The 23,319-nt window shown below is 42.0% G+C and overlaps 1 protein-coding gene across 1 annotated transcript in view; it reads right to left on the reverse strand.

Annotated features, from left to right (window-relative positions):
- LOC121288941 (testicular spindle-associated protein SHCBP1L-like) overlaps positions 1 to 23,319 on the reverse strand; it is a 102,327-nt gene that overhangs the window by 57,120 nt on the left and 21,888 nt on the right. The window contains exons 3-4 of the mRNA XM_041207807.1: positions 11,499 to 11,713; positions 11,318 to 11,404 (exon numbers count right to left, since the gene is read on the reverse strand). Coding sequence (XP_041063741.1) covers positions 11,318 to 11,404; positions 11,499 to 11,713 — 302 coding nt within the window. The remainder of the gene's footprint in view (positions 1 to 11,317; positions 11,405 to 11,498; positions 11,714 to 23,319) is intronic.

Consider the following 23,319-nt stretch of genomic DNA (forward strand, 5'->3'; position numbering starts at 1 on the left):
TCCAGCTCTTTTGCAGACTGCTAGCTTCACTAAGCTGGCACTGCCCCTGAGTTTCTCCAAACTCCAGTCTCCCAAATGCACTGTGCTAAAAATGGCTCCCAGGGCTTCTCCTAAGTCCTAACTGCCTCCAGCACAGAACCAGTGACCTTGCTCCACCTTCTTTGCTCGCTGGGACTTCTCTAAGCCCTAACTGCCTGGAGTCTGCTAACAGCAGCACCTTTTTGGTATCCAGCTTCTTCCACTGCTGTAGAACACTCTCTCTCCTAGCAAACACGCAGATAAATTGAAACCAGAGAACCTCTTTAAGCTCTACCCGTCTCCACAACGACATAACCTTTCAGGGTTCACTGAATACTTTTAAACTAATTTAGCTCTACCTACCAAAATATCTCTCTGGACTGCACTTCTTTGCAAGCAGGGTAGACACCACATCTTCTGTTCTCCAGCTAAATAAACCCACCTACTGTTTTAGGATTTTACCTTTCTAGCTTTTAATCCCTTAAGTCAACATAGCCCCAACCTTTTAAGCTGCTTTAGTTGCATTTATCCTATTTTCTACAGATAAACTTTAATCTTCCTAGAACTAAATATCACCTCTAAAACATTAACAAGAACCATGAAGTAGATACTTATTACAAATTGCATTGATCCTATTTTCTAAAGTTAAACTTTAATTCCTTGAACTAAAAATTATATACTAAAACACATGAACCATGAACTAGATATTGGCAACACTGTGTGCAGAATCTTCTGTTCAGCGTGTGGAGGCAGGTGTGCGTCCCGACGTCACCGCGCATCATTCCGATCTTTCGTTCAGCGGTCGCGCACCAGAGTCGGCTGCGTGGCCACCGAACTGTCAGAGGCCTGTTAAGACCGTTAATAAACTAATTAACATAATTGTCAGGGCTGTCCGTCCAACCTTAAGGCTGGCGGGCAGGCAGAGCCCAGGCGGCCTTCACATTTTTCATGAAACCTCATCCACGGGTGTGATCAGGTTTCATGAAGGGTTTATTAATTAAATAAAAAATTTTATGAAAATTCATAAACATATCCCAGCTCATGTGACACTTTCATGAGGGGACATGTCTGAATAATTTTATTTTTTCCACCTTTAAAACTGAACTTAATCTCCCTGAGGCAGCTCTGTGCCTCAGAGAGATTTCTGTGCTCTTTTGTGCGCATGCGCGAAAGGGCGCAGGCCCCGACTCTCCCTCTTCCCCACACAAGTAGCACTGAGCACTACTGGGCGCACGTCATGCTGGGCAGGCTTTAATTGGTCTGCCCATTTAAAATGGTGGCACGCAGCCAATCGCAGGTAGCAATTGGCTCCACACCCGCTCCCGACTGGCCCGCCCGATGGGGAGAAAATTCTCTTCCATATCCTCTGATACCCTTAGTGGCTAAAAATCTATTTGATCTCAGTCTTGAATGCACTCAACAACTAAGCATCCACAGCCCTCTGGGACACAGAATTCCAGAGATTCACAACCACTCAAGCGAAGAATTTTCTCCTTATCAGTTCTAAATGGCTGAGCCTTTATCTTGAAATTATGACCCTAATTCTACACTCTTCAGCTAAGGGAATCAGCCTCTCAGCATCTACCCTATTGGGCCCCCACCTCTCATTCTTCTAAGCTCCAGAGAATATAGGCTCAGTCTCTCCTCATAAGACAAAATGCTCTCATTCCAGGAATCAATCTAGTAAACCTTTGTTACACCCCATCAAAGGTAAATACATCTTTCCTTAGGTGAGAAGACCAAAACTGCACATTGTACACCAGGTGTGATCTCACCAAAGACCTATATAATTGTAGCAAGATTTATTTTCTTTTACAGTCCAATACCTTTGCAATAAAGACTAACACACCATTTGGCTTTCTAATTGCTTGCTGTGCCTGTATGTTAACTTTCTGTGATGCGTGTACAAGGACACCCAAATTCCTCTGCGTACCAACATTTAGTAGTCTCTCACCATCTGAAAAAATGGGGAGGCGATGGCGTTGTGGTATTGTTACTGGACTTATGGCAACCTTTATTCAAATGCTGTGAAATATAAAACTGAGAGATTCAGTTGTGCACCAGTACAATAACTCCATGGTTTAACCCCACTATGGTTTAAAAACATTCTTTCATTCAATTTTTTGAGACAATGAAGGGACAGTATTTACAAAAAAGCAAAATACTGCAGATGCTGGAAATCTGAAATATAAACAGAAAATGCTGAAAAAGCTCAGCAGGTTTGGTAGCATCTGTGGAGAGAGAAACAGCGTTAACGTTTCGAGTCCGTATGGCTCTTCTTCAGAGCTCTGAAGAAGAGTCACATGGACTTGAAACATTAACTCTGTTTCTCTCTCCATAAATGCTGCCAGATCTGCTGAGTTTTTCTGACAGCATCTACATGTTGACAGATCAACAGGACTTCTATCTTTCGCAATTACACACAACTTATTAATCAAACAGAACATCTTTAGTGGAGGACTCCCACATTTGGGTTTGGTTTGTTTTCCAATTTAGAATACTGATAAAGTACATCACTCTATTCATTTAAACTGTTATCAAGCAACATTTCATTCCTATAAACTATTGCCTCAGTCCTTGTGTGCATCAGCTGGCATTTTATGCCCCCCACAGGAACGGGCTGGCAGGTGAGGGGGAAGGGACATAAATTCAGATGGTGTGACTAGGAACAGTGTCCAAATTGCCTAAACACCTCCACTGGAATTTTACCAGCAGTGGGGTAAGATGTCAGATGGCCCACCTGCCCTTAAGCCAATTGATGCCCTTAAGTGGGCAATTAACAGCCATTTAAGGGCCTCTTCCTGCTGCGCAGCTGGTGTAACAGTGGGCTGGGGATGGGTGTGCATCTTTTTTGGGCACCCTGTGCCCATCAAAGGCCCCCCACAACCATGATCTCCACCATACCTGTTCTCTTCCCCAGCAACCCAATTGCGGCCCTCGCTAGGGCCTGCCTGTCTGGTGGAACAGTTCCACTTACCTCAGTGTCCAGTCTCCAGCAGTTGCTCCTGTGGTGCTGCTGGGTCTGGAGAACTGTTGGCCATCTGTTTTGCCAACAGCTGTTGCAGGTGGGACTTCCTCCCATATAGGGATGGAAACCATGACCTGAGCCAATTAATAGGCTGATTGCCATAAAATTGGGTTGGGGCTTCCCAGTCATGAAATTAAGGATAATATTAGATCCAAAGAGGAGTCATATAAAGTTGCTAGAAAAAGTAGCAGGCCTGAGGATTTGCAGTAGTTTAGAATTCAGCAAAGGAGGACCAAGAGATTGAAAAATAGAGTATGAGAGTAAACTTACAAGGAACATAAAAGCAGACTGTAAAAGCTTCTATAAGTATGTAAAAAAAAAAGCTTAGTGAAGGCTAAAGTAGGTCCCTTACAGTCTGAAACGAAGGAGGGATTGAAGAAAATTAAAACAATAGTGCAGGAGAAATTAATGGAATTGAAAGCTGACAAATCCCCAGGGCCTGATAATCTACATCCGAGGGTATTAAAGGAGGTGGCCATGGAGATAATGGATGTGTTGGCTGTCATCTTCCAAAATTCTATAGATTCTGAACAAACCAGGCAGATCAGAGAATGGCAAATGTAACCCCACTATTTTAAAAAGGGAGGGTGAAAACAGCAAATTACAGACCAGTTAAACATCAGTAGTAGGGACAATGCTAGGGTCTATTATAAAGGATGTGATAACAGGACATTTAGGGCAGAATATTGAGCTCGGTGGGTGGGTGCGCATGTATGCCCGACTCGGCCAAGCGTAAAATAACACATGATGTCGGGCGAGCGTCCTGAAGTCATCGCGTAGTCCTGTGATATTTCATTCAGTGGGCACGCGCCGGAGTCGACAGCAGATCTGCCGACAATTAAAAGGCCTATTAAGGCCATCAAAAAGTCATTAAATTCAAATTTACATTGCCCGCCCAACGGTTGGTGGGCAGGCATAAATGGAAGCAGTCTTTGCACTTTTTAGAAAACCTCATCCACGGGCAGGATGAGGTTTCCTAAAGCAAATTAAAAAAAGATTTACACTTGAATTAAAAACATGTCCCTGCTCATGTGACAGTCGCATGACATGTGTCACAGGGACATGTTTTATGACGTTATTATTTTCTTCATTAGTTTTTTTAAACAGCGCTTCATCTCCCTGAGGCAGCTCCGTGCCTCAGGAAGATTGAAGCACTCTTTTGTGCGCAAGAGCAAAGGTCACCCTTGCCTAGCTCGCCCTCTTCCTCCTGCCCGCACAGGCAGCGCTCAGCGCTACTGCTCACGTTTCACCCTGGGCAGCCCTTAATTGGCCCGCCAGTGTGAAATTGCCTTCTTGGCCTGATCGCGGATGGCGGTCGGCTACAAGATCACCCCCGCTGAGTCCACATGCCAAGGGCAAAATTCTGCCCTTAGAAAATATCAACAGGATTAGTCAAAATCAACATGGAGTCATGAAAGGGAAATCATGTTTGACGAACCTACTGGAGTTTTTTTGAGGACGTAACTAGCAGAATAGATAAAGGAGAACCAGTGGATGTGGTGTATTTGGATTTTCAGGAAGCTTTTGATAAAAGCAAAATACTGCGGATGCTGTAAATCTGAAACAAAAACAAAAATAGCCGGAAAAACTTAGCTGAGTTTTTCAAGCTTTTGATAAAGTCCTGCATAACAAACTAGGGCGTAAAATTAAAGCACATGGGATTGGGGGTAATATATTGGCATGGATTGAGAATTGGTGAGCAGGCAGAAAACAGAGAGTAGGAATAAATGTTTTTTTCAGAGTGGCAAGGGGCATCATGGGGGGTTGGACAAAGTAGATAGGGAGAAGTTGTTCCTGCCCGCAGAAGGATCAACAACGAGAGGGCACAGATTTAAAGTGATTTACAAAAGAAGCAAATATGACATGAGAAAAAACATTTTCACACAATGAGTGGTTCAGGCCTAGAATGCACTGCCTGGAAATCTGATGGGGGCAGGTTCAATCGAGGCATTCAAGAGGGCATTAGATGATTATTTGAATAGAAACAATGTGCAGGGGTATGGGGAAAAGAGAAGGCAATGGCACTAGGTCATAATGCTCATTTGGAGAGCTGGTGCAGACATGATGGGCTGAATGACCTCCTTCTGTACCATTAAAATTCTGTGATTGTGGGGTACCGCAGGAATGAGTGCTTGGGCCCCAGCTACTCACAATATATATCAATGATTTGGATGAGGGATTCAAATGTAATACTTCTAGGTTTGATGGCAACACAAAACTTGGTGGGAATATGAGAGGTGAGGAGGACGTTAAGAGGCTTCAAGGCAATTTAGACAGGTTGAGTGAGCAAATACACAGCAGATGTAGTATAATGCAGATAAGTGTGAAATTATCCACTTCGGTAAGAAAAACAGAATGGTAGAGTATTATTTAAATGGTGATAGATTGGGAAATGTTGATGTACAAAGGAACCTGGGTGTCCTTGCACACCAATCACTGAAAGCAAGCATGCATGTTTAACAAGCAGTTAAGAAGGCAAATGTTATGTTGGCCTTCATTGGGAAAGGACTTGAGTACAGGAGCGAGGATGCCTTACCATAGCTGTACAGGACCTTGGTGAGATCACACCTGTAGTATTGTGTGCAGTTTTGGTCTCCTTACGTAAAAAAGGATATACTTGCCATAGAGGGAGTGCAATGAAGCTTCACCAGAGTGATTCCTGGGATGGCAGGATTGTCATATGAGGAGAGACTGGGCTGACTATGCCTGTATTTACCGGTGTTTAGAAGAATGAGAGGGGTCTCATTAGAGCATATAAAATTCTGACAGGGATGGAAAGACTGGATGATGCTTCCTCTGACTGGGGTTCTAGAACAAGAGGTCACAGTCTCAGGATATGGGTAGACCATCTAGGACTGAGGTGAGGGGAAACTTTTTCACTCAGAGGGTGGTGAATCTGTGGAATTCTCTACCACAGAAGGCTGTAGAGGCCAAGTCAATGAATATATTTAAGAAGGAATTAGATAGATTTTTGGATTTTAAAGGCATCAAGGGGTATGGGGAGAGAGCCGGTGTTGAGATAGAGGATCGGCCGTGATCATATTGAATGGCAGAGCAGGCTCGAAGGGCTGAATGCCCTACTACTGCTCCTATTTTCTATGGATGTGGACTTGCCCTTGACTTTTCACCCGGGGCGTACCACCACCTCTATGTAAAATTCTGGCCATCACCTCATTAATCATTAGTGCAACATCTATCTCTGAAGCTTGCTATTCTTGCTTTCTTGAATTATCTTTGTGCACATTCATGAATTAACTTCTCATTCTACGCCCCTTCCAGTAGCTATACCTTTTTCTCCCTTCGTTCTTTTCAATATCCTTTGATAATCATGTGAAACTCAAAAAGTAAAAAAATCAAATTATGTGGACCAGTACATACCCAGATATATGGTACTTTACGTGCCTATGAACAAAGCAACACATAAAAGCCACATATATTAGCAGACAGGCACATACATCTATATACTTAGGATACATTTCAAGTATCATGCACTAACAGAATGAAACGTGGAATAAGAAAGGGCAGGCACTGTCAGCTATGCTATGCTGCAGTAAAGAGTTATGGCAATTACTCCTTTTCACACCTGGCTGGGTACCGAGCCTTCATTTGCAAAGAATTGATGGAGGTCCCACCCCATTAAAGTTCCAGCCCCACTATTACAGGCGAGGGAAATAAAACCCACAAATTTTTCTGACTTTAAGATTTCCTGGGACCAGTTCTAGTTGGAAAAAGCCTTTTATTAATAGGTGTGAAAATGGGCCATTTTCAGTACACCTGGCAATGAATTTCAGATTTCGAAAGTTTTTCAAGTATTTAAGGCTGTGTGCATGATTGCTACATTGCACTCTAAAAAAAATTATGCGTAATGCTACAACTCTGGATTCTCCTAGCCAAGTCTCCTTACCATTTTTGAGCAAAATGTATTCAGCATCTGTTATAAACAGAGTCTGGGAGCCCTTCAAGATGTTGAAAAACTCCACCACAAAAAGCTAGGTTTATATGCTTTTGGATTTTGAATTCTGTTTCAGGCTTTATGCATTATCTCATCTTTCTCTGTTACACACATCTGTTTTCCATCAATTGAGTGTTTCTTTGGTACAAACCTCCCACAGCAATCATTCCTGCAGCTGCAAGCACTGATGACCATGCAATTCCACTGGGCCTACCAATGGCCGTCATAGATTTAAAAGGAAGAAGAGGAATTCCTGCAGTGGGAGAAGAAGCTACTGTGTTTCCATAACTGGTGGCTTGCACCCACATACAAGGAGCCAATAAGTTACATTATGTGGCCCAGGCAGACGTCTAGGGCATGTCAGTGTAGGGGTACATAAGTACAGAAAGTAATTAGACAACTACACAGATATGTGGAAGGGTATATAGGTACACAGCAGGCTGAAAGCTTAGTGTTAGGCTGAGGCGGTCAAAGGGTTAAAAACATATTTAATTCACCTGCCCCTTTACTTCCCCCCTCCTCGCCATCCAAGGGCCCAAACGCTCCTTTCAAGTGAAGCAGCACTTCACTTGCACTTCCCTCAATTTAGTCTACTGCATTCGCTGCTCCCAATGCGGTCTCCTCTAGGTTGGAGAGACCAAACGCAGACGGAGTGACCGCTTTGCAGAATACCTTCGGTCTGTCCGCAAGCATGACCCAGACCTCACTGTCACTTGCCATTTCAACACACCACCCTGCTCTCATGCCCACATGTCCGTCCTTGGCCTGCTGCAATGTTCCAGTGAAGCTCAACGCAAACTGGAGGAACAGCACCTCATCTTCCAACTAGGCACTTTACAGTCTTCCGGACTTAATATTGAGTTCAACAATTTCAGATCATGAACTTTCTCCTCCATCCCCACCCCATTTCCAATCCCCCTTTTTCCAATAATTTATAATTTTTTTTACAACTATATTTTTTTCTTTTCCCTCCTATTTTTAAAATTATTTCGATCTATTGTTTCATCTCCACCTTTTAGCCCATTTCGATCCCTTCCTCCCACCCCACCCACACTAGGGCCATCTGCCACTAGCTTGCTTCCCTTAATGTCCCCATTAACACGTCCATTAGATAATATCACCACTGTCAACACCCCTTTGTCCTTTTGTCTATGACATCTTTGGTAGTCTCTTCTTGGCCCCCTATCGAGCTCTCCTGTCCCATTCCCTTCTAATAGCTTATATTTCATCTCATTTCTCTATGTCTTAGTTCTGATGAAGGGGTCATACCGGCTTGAATCGTCAACTGTATCCCTCTCCGCAGATGCTGTCAGACCTGCTGTGTTTTTCCAGGTATTTTTATTTTTGTTCTAGATTTCCAGCATTCGCAGTATTCTGCTTTTATCTTAGTATTTAATTCAAGTTTAATTCAGAATTTGCTCAAACCCAGAGAGGAGATGTGAGCAGTTTAGCTGCACAAAGATTCGTAACCACGATAATATATGAAAAGTAGAAACTCGTTTAGCGTTACAGAGAGATAATCGCTGTGAATGGAAACCTGTTTGCAGTCACAAGGAACATGGTCATTGTAATGTGGGCGCAGCAGAAGCTTGATTAGCTTTACGAAGGAAGCGTTTATTTCAACCAGAGGCTGGTCTAGTCTTCTAATTAGACATCGATACTGTAACTGTCTAGTGCTGTTTGTGGTCATGTGACAAACTGGATACCTGAGTAACAAGCACAACTGTAAAGTGTATAAATATGTAAAGCAAACTTCATTTTTGGAACAGTCTCTTTCTTGAGTGGAAATCAAAATACTGAGGATGCTGGAAATCTGAAATAAAAACAGAAAATGCTGGAAAAACTCAGCAGGTCTGACAGCATCTGTGGAGAGAGAAACAGAGCTAACATTTTGAGTCCGTTTGACTGCTCTGAAGAAGGGTCATACAGACTCGAAACATTAACTTTGTTTCTCTCTCCACAGATGCTGTCAGACCTGCTGGGTTTTTCCAGCATTTTCTGGTTTTATCTTTCTTGAGCTGTATCCCGGTATGCATATTGGTAGAATAAAATCTTTGCCTTGGTTGGACCTTTAACCGTCTCCATGTCGAGTGTTGCTTGATACACCACCACATCGGAAAACGCTTGCCTTTGCCATTGACAGCTTGGTAGGGAAGTTGTTAGACAACTGACTGTTAGACAACATCCAATTTAGGGACAGTTTTTCCTGTTGCAGTTAGTCACCACTGAGTGGAACTTTTATGCTGCTGGCTTATATCCTCAGGGTTAGTTAGTCATTTGTACATTGATGCACCAAACAGGTCACTGCAGCCTTACCTGCCAGAACCAATACATTTATCACTTTCCCAATGGCAAGGAGGGAACAATTGGGAAAGACCCAGCAATTCTACAAGATTTTTTTTTGCACAAGTACAGGTCCTCAATGATGATATGCATCCTACTATCAGGACACCAAATATTGATCTATTGGTATGTATAGACTGACTCTAATTTCATTTGATCAATGCACAGGAGTTGTTGAATATAATAATGCAGAATAAAATGTTACTGGAACCTTGGGTGGAATCGCTCCAGATTTGCACAAATGCGGTAGTGGGTGGGAAAAACGATGTTTTACGCGCTGGCCGCTTTTCACACCATATCAAACCAAACCCACTGCTTTAATTATGCATTCCCGGGATACACACTGTTTCAATGGGGGGGGGGGGGGGGGGGCGGGGTGGGCTCCGATTCGCTTGCCACGTCATCTCCTCACTGCTTCATCACGCCAGGCACCACATTTAAAGTACTCAGCACTTAGTGCACTGATCCCAGGACTGCAGCAAAGAAGACATGGCCCCAAAAGACAAGAAGACTGCAGCCTTTGAGTGATTTTTGAATGCCGTGGAGGCCCACTGTGACGTCCTCTACTCTGGCTGCAGGAGGGGCAGCAACATTACCACTCCAGCTTGGTAGGCGATGACAGTAGTGACCGGTGCCAATGCTGCACCGAAGAGGTTAGCCACCAACGCAGATGGAGGACGAATGATCTCATCTGTGCAACTAGGGTATGGCAACCATCTCATCACTCTAAACTCACACACTCAAATCCATCACACATTCACTGGCATCTCATTCACTGCCAGCTCAAGGGACCCTTTCTCACACACATGCCTCCCTCACATGTCCATTTGGTCTCATCTCCTCTGGAGAATGCCTCCTCAGCCGTCACAATCTTGAAGCCACTTGAACAGAGCAACATGTGCCCCCACACACACACCCTGGGATATCCTCTTTCGCCAGTACAGCTCTCGTCCTGCAGCCTCTTCCCTTGCCTGAGGTCACTTCTCCACCTTCCCCAAGCAAGCCCGAGCCCTACAGCCACTGAAAAGCTGACCTGGTAGGTAGAGACCTGCCTGTGAGCCTCCCTAAAAGTGACATAGCGCTGTGTGTGAAGCCTGGCACTGATAACTGCGAGTGCTGACCAAAGCAAGATAGGCAAAGAAACCCTGCAGTCCCGAGCAAAGTGCAGCCCGTAATTTATGTTAGCTGTGTTCTGCATAACTTCACCAATACAGCTGAAGCATCCAAGAAAGGAAAATGAGCCTGCAGCTTGACTATGGAGGAAGATGATGAGAAAGGAGAAATGTCATTCGCTGATACACAGCTAGGCATACTAGTTGACCATTTAAAAGCAGCTGTTCACCTCTACAAGAGCAGTCTCAATGGCATCTATACTCCATTTGCTCTATGCCAACAAATTGAGCAAAATTCATATCTACCACCCTACATACTTGCCACTAACATCAATAGATGGTACTGACTGGTTGTTGTTGCCTCTGCCTGCCTCTTCTGCAGCTAAAGTTGACAGCTGGGATTTGTATTGCATCTTATCCTGAGAGGTAAAATCATTATCTGTACTCCTTCTACCATATCATCATTGCTAGCATATTCCTTGCAGATGGCCAAAGGTTTGTGTGGGAACAGGTTCTTGGCCTTCACTAAAATTAGTGCAGCCTAGTTATGAAGGCACTTCCAAGCCAGCTCCAAGCCTCTGTAGACCAGAAGTACAGCTTCTTGTAGAGTGGGGCTAAGGTCTTTACTGTGTCAGGAATAGTGTTGCCAAGCAAAACTGCATCAGTGCTTTGGCCCTCCATGCATAGAAGATTCCTATGCCACATTTATGCCAAGATTGGGATTTATAGATTATTTCAAAGCAATTCAATTTCTTAAGTTACATACTCGCATGAACAACAAAACACTGAGCTTTACTCATCTCTGTATTTTTCATCATCCTTAGTTGTTACTCTTTCAAAAACAATTTTATAAAACCGACTTACAAACGTATACGTTCCTCTATAAGTGCAGTGTAATTTTCACAGCCTTCCTCATCATCCCAGTCTCTCCACAGAAAGTCATAAAAGAATCTGAAAAAAACCAATAGCAAAAGTATAATTGGAGTTAACAATCCATGGAAATTAACGTGATTATTAATGTTGAAAAGCTTATCTTTGTATTTACCTAACATTTTCCAGAGCTTGAGCAATGCTACATACAGCAGAATCCTGATCATCTATTGGATAAACTTCCAACAAGGGAACACAGTGATCTAGCTCGTCCAAAACTTCCTCAACAAGTTCTCTTGGCAGATTAGCGATATTAGAAGAATAAGGTTCTATAATTGATACAGTAGCTCGCAGGTGAGAAGATTGGCTCTGTCGAGGTCTGCATGTAACCTACAAAGCATTACAGATAACATAAATGTTAGGTTATCCAGAATTACTATGACCTTCATCATTCATTTAAAAAGTCCAAGCTGTATATATAAAAAAGATATCACCCAAAAGGGGAAAATACTTGAAGATACTGTCCGTTCAAGACTTATTATTCTGCAAGGTTAGGTAATGTCCCTATCTGTACATAAAACGTTTGATTTTATAACCATAGTAAGCCAAGCTACTGAAAGAGCATGAAAACATAACACACTAAACATTAAGTAACTCCTACCATGCCAGATCAGAAAGTGAAATGAGAGACAGACTGCAAAGAAGCTTTCTATGTGGAGGCTGAATTTCTTTCAAAATTTGAGGAAGACTGCATCTAAGGCAGGCAATCTAAGTCTTTCTTATTCCAAAGATGAGCACATTAAAGTAGTACTAAAACAATTGGGACTCTATGGTCCTTCATCGAAAGACTAGCTGAAGCCCAGCTTTACTGATGTGACCTAGCATCCATCACAAAGACTACCTACTGTAACATTACCTGTCTTCACCCCTGCAGATGGAACTTTCATCCATGCTCTTGTTACCTCCAGATTACACTATTCCAATGCATTCCTGGATAACATCACATTTTCCACCTTAATAAACTTGAGCTGCTCTAAATTTCTGCTGCCTACACTCTAACCTATACCAAGGTCTACTGAACCACTCTGCTTGCAGATGTAGATTGGGTCCTAGTCCACATACACCTCAATCTAAAACCCTTATCCTTTTGTTCAAATCCCTCCATTGTTTCATTATTTCTGTAACCTCCCCCAACCCTGTAACCCTCCAAGGGCTCCGCATTCCTCCAACTATGGACTCACCCCACTATTGCTGGCTGTGCCCTTAGCTGCATAGTCTCTAAGTTCTGAAATTCTATCCGTATACCTCTCTGTCTCTCAATTTCTTTCTCCTCTTTTAAGGTCCCCCTTAAACCATACCTCTTTGCTCAAGCTTCACTTGTCCTAAAATCTCCTTCTGTTTTGGTATTAAGGATTTTCTTATTACGCTCTCTGAAGCACTATGGAAGTGATTTAAGGGCCTTATATAAATGCAACTTGTTGAGGTTTTTGTTATTAGCAGCCATGTGAAAACAACAATGGTCTCATGCAACAAGCTTCACGTTAGTTCAGGAAGTGAACACTGCATGTATGAATGAGCTGTAATCCATCCAATTGGGAATCAATGTGCCAGAAAATAAAACTAGGATATACGGGTCACATTCCACTATGTGCTGCTCAGTGATGATTTTATCTGAAGTCCAATCCAGTAAATGGATAAACACTGGCTGGTCATCCTTCTTGACCAGTCTGCAGCCTTTGACACAGTTCATCCTCCTCTAACACTTCTCCACTGTCCTCCAGCTAGGTGGGACGTCTTTGACCTAATTCTATTCTTATCTAATTGTAGCTACAGTATCACTTGCAATGGTTTCTCTTCCTGCTCCTGTTCTGTTACCCCTGGTGTACCTCAAGGATCTACTCTTGGCCCCTTCCTATTTCTCATCTACATTCTACCTCTTGGTGACGTCATCCAAAAGCATTAGTTTTCACATGTATGTTGATGACTCTCAGCTCTACCTCAACACTAACTCTTTCGGCTCCTCCACTGTTGTTAAGATATCAGACTGCTTACCGACATCCAGCATTGGATGAGCAGAAATTTCCTCCGATTTAACATTGGGAGACTGAAGTCACTGCACCAACTCCATTCCGTAGCCACTGACTCTAGTCCTCTCTCTGGCAACAGTCTGAGATTAAACAAATTTGTTCGCACCCTTGGTGTCACAGCTGACAGGGATGAGCTTCTGACCACATATTTGCAGCATCATGAAGACCACCTATTTCCACCTTTGTATCATTGTCAAACTTCATCCCTATCTCAGCTCATCTACTGCTGAAGGTCTAATTCTTGCCTTCGTTACCTCCATACTTGACCATTCCAAGGCACTCCAGGCTGGTCTTCCACATTCTACCCTCTTTAATCTGGAGGTCATCCAAAACTCTGCTGCCTGTGTCTTAATGCATACCAAGTCCCTGTGCTCGCTGATCTACACTGGCTACTAGTCAAGCAACATCTTGATTTTAAAATTCTCATCCTTGATTTCAAATTTCTCCATGGCCTCGCCCCTCCCAATCTCTTTAATCTCCTCCAGTCTCACAATCCTCTGAGATATATGCACTCCTCTAATTCTGGCTTCTTGAGCATCTTCGATTTTAATTGTTCCACCATTCATGTTCGTATCTTCAATTGCCTAGGCCTTAAGCTCTGGAATTCTCTCCCCACGCCTCTCTGCCTCACTTTCCTTCTTTAAGTTACTCCTTAAAACCTACCACTTTAATCAAGTTTTTGGTCATCTGACCAAATATCTATTTATGTGACGCAGTGTCACATTTTGTTTTATAATGCTCCTTGTGAAGCTTCATGGGACATTTTATTACAAATAGTCATTTGGTAGCACAGAACTTGAGTATTGCTGAAAAAAGAGACAGGTCAAAACTTTTAATCTTGCATCCCTCAGGACATTTCGCAAGAATTTCAATAAAGAGGAAAATAACAATTTATACTTTATGAGAAGAGAGTGCTGTTTGGTTGGCAAGTGGACTCAGATTGGTCGAGGCGTTGCCATGGAGAATACACCAGTAATGGTGACTGATAGTTAACTGGCAAGTGTTGTTTGAAATTTAAACCAGGCAGCTTGACCCTGATTGGTCAAGGCATTGCCCTGAGGAATGAGTCAGTGAATGGCAGTCACTTATTTTGTTTATCTGAAACAGGCACAATTTGTGTACATGTCCTTTTTGTTTGCAAAGAACCAGGCCCTGTGTATTAATATATGTAGCTTCCAGTTAACGCAAGTGCGCCACACTGAGAACTTAACTGACAATCTTAAATTGGTTGTCAGCGTAATTCTTAGCACAGAGGATTATTTAGCAAATGTTGTCCAATCATGGAATCACATCTAATGTTGGACACTATGTTTTGAGTTTTGCAAACACAGGCTGGTTAGGTACGGTCAATACCTTCGCTGGAGAACAGCGGCTGGGATATGCTGTTTGATATGATCCGCCAGTCTTTGGGGCGTATGGCCTACATACCTAGCATCACAGTGGCACTGAAATTCATATATCACATTACTCATTTGTGTGATAGGCAGAATGTCTTTTTGGCTTGACAGAAGCATCCAATTAATGGCAAACACCATTCATGTTGCTGTTGCACAGTAGCAGTGTGAAACAGTTAGCTTCACCTGTTGCTCAAATTTTTGAGATATCTTACTCTTCCAGGGTAATCTGAGGTAGACTGGGCACTTTTCAGGGTGGAAAGTGACGGCCTTAGGCCCATTCATGAGTTTGTGTGATATACAGCACCGAAATGATCTTATCAGGGTAGCCATTATTCTGCAGGATGCCTTTGATGTACTGTATTTCAGCATTAAGCTTGCATGGTGAGCAGATGGCTTGGGCCCTATTTACAAGGTTGACAAGAAGATCAATCTTATAGCGTGTGGAATTGTAAAAATCTGCAGCTGCATGTAACAAATTCCTTACATGTCTTAATGGGTCCATCCTGTGCTCAAATTTACCTTTGAAATGGAGCAGTCAAATTAGCTTCCCTTCCTTGGCATATTAGTAGAGAAATCTGCCGGGGGTTCTCTACCACGGTCAACCACAAGCCTACCTTCACTGGTCAATATGTGCACTCGGATTCTTGGCAAGCTTAATGCTGAAATAAGGTGCATCAAAGGGATCCTGCAGAATTTCCACCCTAAAAAGTGCCCAGTCTACCTCAGATTACTCTGGAAGGGCAAGGTACCTCAAAAATTTGAGCAACAGGTGAAGCTAACTGTTTCACGTTGCTACTATGCAGTAGCAACAAGAGTTGTATTCACCACTCAGGGTTGAGCTGCCTGGTTTAAATTTCAATCAATGCTTGGCAATTAACTGTCAATCACCATCACTGAAGCATTCTCCATGGCAACATCTCTACCAATTAAAGTCCACTTGCCAACCAATCAGCACTCTTCTCATATAACATAAATTGTTGTTTTCCCCTTTATTGGTATTCTTGCTAAGTGTCCTGCTGAGTGCAAGATGAAAAGCTTTGACATGTCTCTTTCTTCAGCAATACACATTTAATACGCTGAAGACTATACAAATCTAAGTTGATGTTGGATTGATTTAAATCTTTTCTCTTGTCTACTTAAAAGACTAAAAGATCAAGAATATGATATTGCTTTTCAACCTTTTTACTTAATCAATGACAGCATCTTTGCTTGTTTCTGAATGTGTTTCTGGTTATACAATAATTAATAATTTTATTCGAATTTGGAAATCAGTGTTATACCCAGGAATTAACAGCTGACATAATTCCTGTCATGAATGACATTTTTGTCTGTCTTCCTACACCTTTGCTCTTCCTCAGGGAACAAAGGAAAATTTATTTAATTGTTTCTTATAGTAACTAATTGCTCTGAAAACTCAGCTGAAACCAATGGCTTCTTCAAATAAGAACACAAGAAATAGGAGCAGTAAAGGCAATTTAGCCCCTTGAGCCTGACTGTGGCCATAACTCCACTTTCTTCCCTCCCCCAATAATCTTTGACTCCCTTGTAGATCAAACTCTCTTCATTTTAGATTACCACTGAGCTCCATTACTACAACTAAAGGCAGTCCTTAGGTCATTGCCATTGCTAGGGGAGTATTGGCCAGTATCTTAACAAATATGCTTGGATAATGGATAATGGTCTTATGGCTAAGGCATATGATTAGGATGAGCTTGGTTTCAGAATACAAAAAAAGGGTATGGTGTGTAAGCCAATTTTCCCTTCTGGGAGTTTTTTGTGCAGTAATTAACACCGGCTTTGGTCATAACAAATTTGGGGGTTCTTTGCGGGATTATTAAAATCCTTGATTGGGTTGGAGTTTGTGAATCCAAGGGATACAAGTAGAGAAGAATGCTGAACTCAGGAGTTTTGTGTTGAGGGGTTTTAAAGTGGTTAAACTGCAAAATGGCTTTGGCAATTGCTACGACTTTTCTGGGAGTGGAAAATGTAACAGCGAAGTATTTGAAATCTCTGACTAAAATTCAGTTGAGAGAATTAGCAGGTAAAGTGCAGGTAGAGATAAAAGCAGAATTTCGTAAGGCTGATATGGTTAAAGTACTTACTCAGCATTTAAAATGGAGGAAGGGTTACCTGAAACTAGTGTGTCATAGCTGCATGTAGTAAGGCTTTAGTTGCAAATGAAGAAGCTTGAACTTGAACAAGAAATGGAACTGAAAATAATTGAACTGGAAGAAAGAGAAACAGAAAGAGAAATGAAAAAACTTGAGTTAGAAAAGAGAAGGAAAAAAAGATAGATTAAAATAAATAGAAATAAAAAAGCTTCAGTGAAAAAGAGAGGAGAAGGAAAAGGTAAAGAAAATGTTACAAGAGATAGAAATGCGAAGGTTTAAACTTGAACTTCAGAGAAAGAAGTTAGCAATTGAGGAAAGAGAGAGGGAAAGTGATAGAGCTTCAGAGAGAGAAAGAAGCCAGGCAGTATGAATTGTCTAAAGTGAAACTTATAATGAAGCAAGAAAGGAGAGCTAAGACTTTTGAAAATGTAAGATAGGTTATGATTATGGAAGAATTTAGAAATAGCATTCCAGTAAACATTAATACATATTTAGATGAAAGACAAAACAAAAAGATCAGGGAAGCTGCTGTTTTAGACAATACGTATGATATTTCACACAAACGAACGTGTAGGAAAAGGGTCATATGGAAATCAGCAGGGAAGTTGGAGATTTAGAAAACCTAGGGATGATAGAAATGTTAGTAATAAAGATTGCGTTGATGGATGCCAGTCTATTAAAGATGGAAAGGTGGAAAGTAAAGTTGATGGGAGGAAACTGATATGTGAACATTGTAATAAAGCTGGACACAGGAGATCAAGTTGTTGGAGGGTAAATGGGGAACCAATTGGAAACTGGAACTCAGAAAAGATTTGGAAATAAGAGTATTGTGGGCTCTGAGATCCAGAGGCAAGAAAACCCAGTGGTTTTTGTCCAGGTGGAGCAGGGAGAATCAGTGGGAGCTAGAGAAGTGGAAATATGTGCACAACTTACCCAAGGGAGTTCTGAAGGGCAGGTTACAGAGATGTTTAAAGACTTTATATGCGAAAGGAAAATACATCCATGTGTACATGGAAGAACAGGAAAGGATGTCAAAATTTTAAGGGTAACTGGGGATACCCTGTCCTTAATATTATGGGTTAGTGCTATCTGTTGTCCAGAAGGATTATTAGAAGGACAAAATATTAATTAAAGGAATCCATGGCGAAGTCAAGCCTATTTCATTGTGTAAGGTAAATCTAAAAAGTGATTTGAAAACAGGAGAGGTGATTGTTGGGGTAGAAGAGAAACTGCCCATTGCAGGGGTTCAATCTATTCTAGGGAATTATATAGCTGGGTCACAGATATTGAAAATGCCTACTGTAGTAGAGCAGCCTGTTGAGACACAATCAACAGAGGTTTTACAGAAAGAGCATCCTGGATTGCTTTCAGATTGTGTGGTAACGAGATCTCAAATGTAGAAGTTTAAACAGGAAGACAAGGAATCTAATAGACAGGAGGAGGATACTGAAATTCAATTGGCTGGGTCAATCTTTTGAAAAGGTTACTCAGGAGGAGAAGGTTAAAAAGGATGAAATTGAGCTGTTTAGTTCAGTGCAGTTAATGGAAAGGCAGTTGAAGGATTCAGATTTAAAGAAATTATATCAGACAGCTTATACTGAAACAGAAGTAGAATACGTTCCAGAGTGTTATTACATTAAGAACAATGTGTTAATGAGGAAATGGAGACCGCCTGAAGTTCTGGCAGATGAAAAGTGGGCGATAGTGCACCAAGTAGTGATACCATCTAGGTACTGGAATGAAATTTTGAGAGTGGTTCATGAAATTCCAATGGATGGACATTTGGGAATTAGAAAAACTCAAGCTAAGATACAAAAACATTCCTAATGGCCTAGGCTACAAAAAGATGTAGTCAAATTCTGTCAAACATGTCACACATGTCAGGTGATAGAAAAACCTCAGGCAGTGATTAAGCCTGTACCTTTAATTCCAATTTTAGCATTTGAGGAACATTTTAACAGGGTCCTAACTGATTGTGTAGGACCCCTCCCTAAGACTAAAAGTGGAAATCAGTACTTACTGACAATCATAGATGTGTCCACCAGATTTCCACCAGTAAAGGTGATTGTAAAGGAGTTAACGGCTTACAAAAAGAAATACAGCTGGATCAGGAATCGAATTTCAAGTCACAGCTATTTAAGGAAGTAATGAACAGCCTAGGAATAAAGCAATTTAGGTCGTCAGCCTATCACTCTGAATCACAAGGTGCTTTAGAAAGGTGGCATCAGACTTTAAAGATTATGATGAGAGATGCACTGGAGTGCTGCTTTGGGCTGCAGTCGAGTGCTTAAGTTGGAGTTTGGTGACTGAGGGAATTTAAGGATTAATTTCTACCTAAAGTCTAGTCTTTCTTTAATTTAGTAATTAGCTAAAAGCTGCTGTTTGGGTTGGAAAAAGGTGAGTTTTAGGCCAGCTTTAAAACAGGGTTTATACAGGCTCTGCTTGAAGCTACAACAAGTTAATTAGATAACTGGTTTAAACAGGTTTTCAGAGGCAAGATTCAGAGAGTATAGAAACAGGCCATCTTACAGTGATGACTTTGTCTACACTGGAGTGCTGCTTTTGGCTGCAGTAGAGTGCTTAAATTGGAGTTTAGTGGCAGGGAGTTCAGTGAGGAGGGAATGAGGTGATCCTTTGAGTACCATGAATACGGTGGAGTAAGTATTTACTACTTTTATCGCTTATAGTTTTTAAGCTCTTATTTTGTGGTTCATCGTTTGTAAGGGCTATATTCTGTAACAATGAGGAGCAGGGGAGAAGGGCCCTAGAGTAATTGATATTATTTGATATTAAGTATCTTCCAAAAGGTTTAATTTAATTTAAAGGGGTAAGTCATGGCAGGAGAGCTGAAAGCCTTGGTGTGCTCTTCCTGCTCTATGTGGGAAGCCGGGAGCATTTCCAGTGCCCGGGGCCAGCATGTGTGGGGGAAGTGTCTCCAGCTGCGGCTCCTGGAAGCCAGTGTTTCGGAGCTGGAGCGGCAGCTGGGGACACTGGAGCATCTTGCGAGGTGGAAATTATTGTGGATAGCACATAGAGAGGTGGTCACACCACAGGCTAAGAGTCCACAGGTAGGAAGGGAATGGGTGACCACCAGACAGAGCAAGAGGACTAGGCAAGCAGTGCAAGAATCTCCTGTGGCTATTGCCCTGCAAATCAGATATACCACTTTGGATACTGTTGAGGGGAATGGCCTCTCAGGGGAAAGCAACAACAGCCAAATTCGTTGCACCACGGTTGGCTCTGCTGAACAGGAGAGGAGTAAAAAGTGTGGGAACACAATAGTTATAGGGAATTCAATTGTAAGGGGAATAGATAGGCGTTTCTGTGGTCACAAACGAGACTGCAGGATGGTATGTAACCTCCCTGGTGCTAGGGTCAAGGATGTCTCAGAGCAGCTACAGGACATTCTGAAGGGGGAGGGTGAACAGCCAGTGGTCGTGGTACACATTGATAAAAATGACATAGGTAAAAGAAGGGACGAGGTCCTAAAAGCAGAATCTAAGGAGTTAGGAAGTAAGTTGAAAAGTAGGACCTCAAAGGTAGTGATCTCAGGATTACTATCAGTGCCACGTCCCAGTCAGAGTAGAAATAGTAGGATATATCGGATGAATAAATGGCTGAAGAGATGGTGTGAGGGGGAGGATTTAAGATTCCTGGGACATTGGGGCCAGTTCTGGGGGAGGTGGGACTAGTACAAACTGGATGGGTTACACCTGGACAGGACTGGGACTGATGTCCCAGGGGAAATATTTGCTCAAGTGGTTGGGGAGGGTTTAAACTAAAATGGCAAGAGGATGGGAAGCTATGCAAAGAGTCAGAGGAGGGGGAATCAAGGACAAGAACAAAAGACAGAAAGGGGAATAAGAAAAGTGATAGGCAGGGAAATCAAGGGCAAGAATCAAACAGGGCCTGGGATTGGGGCAAGTGATGTTAAAAAGACAAGCCTTAAGGCTTTATGCCTTAATGTGAAGAGCATTCGCAATAAAGTGGATGAATTAACCGTGCAAATGGATGTAAACAGGCATGATATAGTCAGCATTACTGAGACATGGGTGCAGGGTGACTAGGAATGGGAACTCAACATCCAGGGGTATTCAGTATTTAGGAAGGACAGTCAAAAAGGAAAAGGCCGTGGAGTTGCATTGCTGGTTAAAGAGGAAATTAACGCAATAGCGAGGAAAGAGATTAGCTCCGACAATGTGGAATCTGTATGGGTAGACCTGAGAAACACTAAGGGGCAAAAAATGTTAGTGGGGATTGTAGATAGACCCCCAAACTGTAGTGGTGATGTTGGGAATGGTATTAAACAGGAAATTAGAGACGCTGCAATAAACGAACATCTGTAATTATGGGTGACTTGTATCTGCATATAGATTGGGCAATCAAATTAATAACAATACCGTAGAGGAGGAATTCCTGGAGTGTATACGGGATGGTTTTCTGGACCAATACGTTGAAGAACCAACTAGAGAACAGACCATCCTAGACTAGGTACTGCGTAATGAGAAAGGAATAATTGGCAATCTAGTTGTGCGAGGCCCGTTGGGGTTGAGCTACCATAATATGATAGAATTCTTCATCAAGATGGAGAGTGACGTATTTGATTCTGAGACTAGGGTCCTCAATCTTAATAAAGGAAACTACAACGGTATGAGGTGCGAGTTGGCTTTGGTGGATTGAGAAACGTTACTTAAAGGGATGACGGTGCTTAGGCAATGGCAAACATTCAAAGAGCGCATGGGTGAAGTGCAACAATTGTTTATTCCTGTCTGGCGCAAAAGTAAAACAGGAAAGGTGGCCAAACCACGTTTACAAGGGAAATTAGAGATAGTATTAGATCCAGGGAAGAGGCATACAAATTGGCCAGAAAAAACAACAGACCTGAGGATTGGGAGCACTTTAGAATTCAGCAAAGGAGGACCAAGGGATTGATTAAGGAGGGGAAAATAGAATACGAGAGTAAGCTTGCGGGGAAGATAAAAACTACTGTAAAAGTTTCTATAGGTATGTGAAGAGAAAAAGATTAGTGAAGACAAATGTAAGTCCTTTACAGTCAGAAACAGGGGAATTTATAATGGGGAACAAAGAAATGGCTGACCAACTAAATACATAAAAAAAATAAAAATACCTGGAAAAACTCAGCAGGTCTGGCAGCATCTGCGGAGAGGAATACAGTCCGTATGACTCTTCAACAGAACTAAGTAAAAATAGAGATTATTTTATTATTATTATTTTCTATTATTATTGTCTATTTTTATTTAGTTCTGTTGAAGAGTCATATGGACTCGAAACGTTAACTGTGTTCCTTCTCGCAGATGCTGCCAGACCTACTGAGTTTTTCCAGGTATTTTTATTTTTGTTTTGGATTTCCAGCATCTGCAGATTTTTGCTTTCAAATAAATACATACTTTGATTCTGTCTTCACAAAAAAGGACACAAATAACATTTCAGAAATGTTGGGGAACACAGGGTTTAGTGAGAGGGAGGAACTGAAAGAAATCAATATTTGTAGGAAAATGGTGTTGCAGAAATTGATGGGACCGAAGGCCGATAAATCCCCAGGGCCTGATAATTTACATCACAGAGTAGTACTTAAGGAAGTGGCCCTAGAAATAGTGGATGCATTGGTGGTCATCTTCTGAGATTCTATAGACTCTGGAACAGTTCCTACAGATTGGAGGGTAGCTAATGTAACCCCACTATTTAAAAAGGGAGGTAGAGAAAACAGGGAATTATAGACCAGTCAGCCTGACGTCAGTAGTGGGGGAAATTCTTGAGTCCATTATAAAAGATTTAATAGCTGAGCACTTGGAAAACAGTGGCAGAATCAAACAGAGTCAGCATGGATTTACGAAAGGGAAATCATGCTTGACAAATCTACTGGAATTTTCGAGGATGTAACTAGTAGAGTTGATAAGGGGGAACTAGAGGATGTGGTTTATTTGGACTTTCAGAAGGCTTTTGACAAAGTCCCACATAAGAGATTAGCGTGTAAAATTAAAGCGCATGGGACTAGGGGTAGTGTATTGAGATTGGATAGAAAATTGGTTGGCAGACAGGAAACAAAGAGTAGCAATAAACGGCTCTTTTTCCGAGTGGCAGGCAGTGACTAGTGGAGTACTGCAGGGATCGGTGTGGGACCCCAGCTATTCACAATATATATTAATGATTTAGATGAGAGAACTAAATGTAATATTTCCAAATTTGCAGATGACACAAAGCTGGGTGGGAGGGTGAGCTATGAGGAGGATGCAGAGATGCTTCAGTGTGATTTGGACAAGCTGAGTGAGTGGGCAAATGCATGGCAGATGCAGTATAATGTGAATAAATGTGAGGTTACCACTTTGGTAGCAAAAACAGGAAGGCAGATTATTAGCTGAATGGCTATAAATTGAGAGAGG

This window comes from Carcharodon carcharias, chromosome 16 (genome assembly GCF_017639515.1).
Source record: "Carcharodon carcharias isolate sCarCar2 chromosome 16, sCarCar2.pri, whole genome shotgun sequence".
Taxonomy (NCBI): domain Eukaryota; kingdom Metazoa; phylum Chordata; class Chondrichthyes; order Lamniformes; family Lamnidae; genus Carcharodon; species Carcharodon carcharias.